General features: G+C 34.6%; 1 protein-coding gene across 3 annotated transcripts; it reads right to left on the bottom strand.

Annotated features, from left to right (window-relative positions):
- Positions 1-1,112: 1,112 nt before the first annotated feature.
- Positions 1,113-3,177, bottom strand: LOC149546815 (uncharacterized). 3 transcript variants are annotated; one of them, XR_016354380.1, is made up of 3 exons: positions 2,035-3,177; positions 1,586-1,674; positions 1,113-1,418 (listed from the first exon to the last, which is right to left on the bottom strand). XR_016354380.1 is itself a non-coding variant. In XM_089794671.1 (2 exons), exon 1 carries the CDS (start codon positions 3,058-3,060, stop codon positions 2,041-2,043), a length of 1,020 nt encoding a protein of 339 aa, XP_089650797.1. In that variant the 5' UTR covers positions 3,061-3,176; the 3' UTR covers positions 1,113-1,418; positions 2,035-2,040. The 3 variants fall into 3 exon arrangements, 2 of the variants coding, with proteins under 2 accessions (XP_089650797.1, XP_089650798.1); XM_089794671.1 differs by lacking the exon at positions 1,586-1,674 and having other exon boundaries at positions 2,035-3,176; XM_089794672.1 differs by lacking the exon at positions 1,113-1,418 and having other exon boundaries at positions 1,460-1,674.
- Positions 3,178-3,945: the final 768 nt, after the last annotated feature.

Below are 3,945 nucleotides of genomic sequence, written 5' to 3'. Positions count from 1 at the left end.
CCTATTTGGAGGCTGCAATCTAAAGGCCTATCATTTTGTAGGAACAAGAGATATGATCCTACTGATAGGTTCAAACAAATTAGTTCGAATTATGGAATGTACTACATGTTCTCATTGTCAAAGAGAAATAAATAGAGCAAATAAATTTTGGGATCTTCACCCTTGTACATTTGCACACTGAAGAGTCATAGGGAAAAGACTTGTTAAAATAGAGATTTTGATAACAAATCTACAAAAAGTTGTATATAGGTTGACTATGGATGGATCAATGGATCTTGTTGATAGAAAATGACAAAGATCAATTTTCCCAAGTCAAATCACTCAATGTTTGAGTGATAACTGCTTGTTTTGATTGGCAGATGAAGTGTCATTGGTTTTCTCTATATTAGAGAAAGGAGGAGAAAATTGAGCGTTGTGATATCTCATGAAAGAGAGAAATTGATAAACAGTTAGTTGACTTCTATTAGAAGTACTATGTGAGTCTATAAGACTCTAGTGATGAAGAGTTACACTTTGAGAGGAACTGATCAAATTGTTAGATCACTCAACATTAAGGGGGACTATATTGATAATCGATGCTATTGAAAAAATAGAGTTTTGTGAAGAATACTTTTAGTTAGTTTTTTAGCTTTTACGCAAATAAAGAATGTGCTGAAATATGCATATAGTTTAGATTTAGTTTTATTTGGTTTTGGTTTTATTCCTTAGCAATTAAAACTTGTTTAGGTATGTGTGTATATAGTTTTTGGCTCATTTTTCCTTCTAGCTATGAATTATTTATATTCAAGCCTTTGTAATATTTCTTTAGTGGTGCTGCAAGAAAAGTTATATTTTTAGAATTTATTCTTGTGAAAATCTACAATATCAAAGATTTTTAAGGAATCGCTCACATATTCACTCAGAAAATGTCACTCAAATTAAAACAAACTGAGATACAATGATATAATCAGAGTTGCACCATAATTTTTTTCCAATAAACTTAAACAAGAAATAAATTCTAATGCAACTCCTCGAATAAATGATTTAAAACTGACTAAACATTCCCTGTAGGTACAATCCAAGTACATAGTTTAAAGAAAAACAATAACCCAATTTATAATAACATTTGGAGATGGCCAAGGAATAAATATAAGCATAGATTAATGATAGTTGGAGATGAAGTAGTAATTATTTAAAACATAGAATATCAGTTAATGAACAAACATTATACTATTCTCAAACACAGTCAAATCCAAAAAAATAAACTTTCCACAAACCCAACAAATTATTATCAAAACACTCAGACATTGCATTAATAAAACTACTACATGTGAAACTTTAGCTAAAATCTTCAGTTCACCTGGAAATCTTCAAACATCTCATTCTTGAACATCCTTCTTCACATATTTGAACCTCCTTCTTCACAGATTTGACAGCTTCTGAAAAACAGCATAATAAATAACAAAATAAAAGCTGTGTATGAAAAAGGGTATGAAAACTCTTTACATAACAAACATATTTAAAATCCTATGAGAAAGAAGGGAAGATTTTTTGCATTCCAAAGAATGTAATGTCTCTTTCACTTGTCTTCCAACTCCTAACTCACCAGGTTGTAACTTGTCATTAGCCCCATTGTGTAAAATGTTTTCAAATAGCACTTACAATTTCAAAACGTACATTCCACTTTCTCCTGCCCTATTTTACATCCAAATATTTCAAATCTTGATCATATCAGTACAGGTCGTCCCTAGATCTTAGTTTACTATTTTTGTCACTTATATTTCAAGCAAAAAAATATGAGCTATGATCAAAATTAGTCTACTATTAGACATTAGGTGCAAGAGAGATTAGTAATGCCTATATGTTTATTGTGACTTTATACTGCATAACTCACACTACAACGGACATTGGAACAAACTATTTTAGATTGCATCCTCTACCATATGACTTTACATTACTACATGCTCTGCTTTGTAGTAAGAAAAAAACATAAAATCTAAATCACCTTATTTTCGGACATCAAAAGAGTAGAGCTAAGATATGAATATAGAAAACCTGATTTCAGTAAATTTCCGTCAGTTGGCTCTCCCCATTTTCGATCCACGTCTGATCGGGAAGATTTTCCGTCGTCAGAAAAGGCAGCTCCCCTGTGCAGGCCTCCCACAAACAAGGGAACTCGTACAAACCCTTCTCTAATTGGAAAAGCCCATCAACGATTTCAAATGATTTCAGACATTCCATTTGAGTACTGTGTTCATCTATGTCTTCAAAACTACTATCCAAAGAGACAGACGGTTCATACAATAACTCCTTGTGTTTCTTCCTCTCAGTAAGACACGGACTTATGACTTGTGACTCGTAAGATTGTAATACGCCATTATTGAAACCAAAACCCAGTGATAAATAATGCGGAGTGGCGTGCTGATGAGTCATTTTCAGTGCCCTCTCCAATTGTTCCATGTATTCATGAACTACTGCTTCAGGCACATTAGGGTTTAGACACTCTCTTTCCATCCGTTGATTTGGAATAGAGAATACCCCATAGGAATCCTTGTTATTACGAGGGTAATAACTCGAAGATTTGCTCACCCCATATTCCTCCTCGTTATTTTTAGGGTAATAACTAGAAGATTCAGTTATACTTGACAGAGATTGAAGAGAAACATTCACCTTGTTCATAGATTCATCTGGGACATTGACTTGTTCTGGAAAGTTGAGCTTGGCCCTTTTCCCTCTAATTTTTTTAGCTTCACGATCATAGGCGATCCCGGCCTCCTCTGCTGAGTTGTAAGTTCCAAGCCAAACCCTAATTCCCTTGATTGGGTCTCTGATCTCTGCAGCCCATTTGCCAGACGGCCGCTTCCTCAGCCCTACGTATTTGTGATGTGCTTTCCTTTTCTTCTCTTTTCCTTTTCTTGCCACGCTTTCCTCTTTTTTCTGCCAATGAAGATCTGCTGCTTCATTTGACTTAGCAAGGGCTTTACCAAGATGGTACTCTGAAAATTTGTCAAAGCTTATCAACGAATCTCCAGCCGTTGTATTGCCGAATGTAATAGTTGATTTTGCGGTTCGCCCACACATGTTCCCTATGTAAACCAAAAACTAACTGAGGATTTCTGTGTGCACCAAACCACAAACAAGGGGCTTATTTGAACCTTGAGAGCTACCTCTCCTGTGGGGTTTGAAAGCCAAGATGAAGCCACCTGTTGTGAATCATTGCTATTTCTTTTGCGCTCAATTATTAGCTACTTGCATCAATGATGTGATGGATTGGGAGTCGCTAACTACTAGTCTACACCTGAAACGAAATATTTCCAACATTTATCAATGGAAACACATCATACATGTCGCGTTCATAGCTAAACTACGTGACCGGACATTGATTATACTGTAAAATAATGCCCAGTATACTGATTTTAAAAAGAAAAAAACAGTAACTCTGTAACTATGTGTCTGAAGTTGTTAACATACTGCTTTTTTTTCCCTTTTACTATAGAATCTCGTTGGTTTTTATATTATTACCCTCCTCAGAAGGTGATCGCTGAAGGAACTCAAAAAACTGAGGAATACATGGTGTAGATTTACTCCAGAGACATCGGAGTATACGTACACCGTTCGGTGTATCACTAATTTGACCTTTCTTTGGTGGCTTCATTCTCGAATTCTCCTTCTTTCTGCCCTAAAAATAACATTTAAAGTTTGATTCGTTGTTCAGCGGTAAGGAAATTTCTTAGTGTGGTTATTGGAATGTTAGGAAAGCATTAGTAATTTAGGATGTTATAAAGTCTAACCATCATTTGTTTTCGTCTTATTTATTAATCCAGCCTATTTATAGGCTGAGACTTATGTTTTCACCTGATTTTAGCTATTAGTTTGCCTTAAAAGCTGTGCCTTTGCAAAATATTTGAAGTGTCTTTTTTTTTTTTTTTTTTAATTTTATTTCTTTTTTCTTATTAGTTGACCCTA

This window comes from Cupressus sempervirens, chromosome 7 (genome assembly GCF_028749045.1).
Source record: "Cupressus sempervirens isolate cs-2001-9-10 chromosome 7, ASM2874904v1, whole genome shotgun sequence".
In the NCBI taxonomy this organism is placed as follows: Eukaryota; Viridiplantae; Streptophyta; class Pinopsida; order Cupressales; family Cupressaceae; genus Cupressus; species Cupressus sempervirens.
The sequence above is the reverse complement of the archived record's forward strand: the minus strand, read 5'-3'. Positions and strand labels throughout refer to the sequence as shown.

What these genes read in the sequence shown, in the direction of transcription:
- LOC149546815 (XM_089794672.1), bottom strand. Translation starts at nt 3,060, where the DNA reads ATGTGTGGGCGAACCGCAAAATCAACTATTACATTCGGCAATACAACG.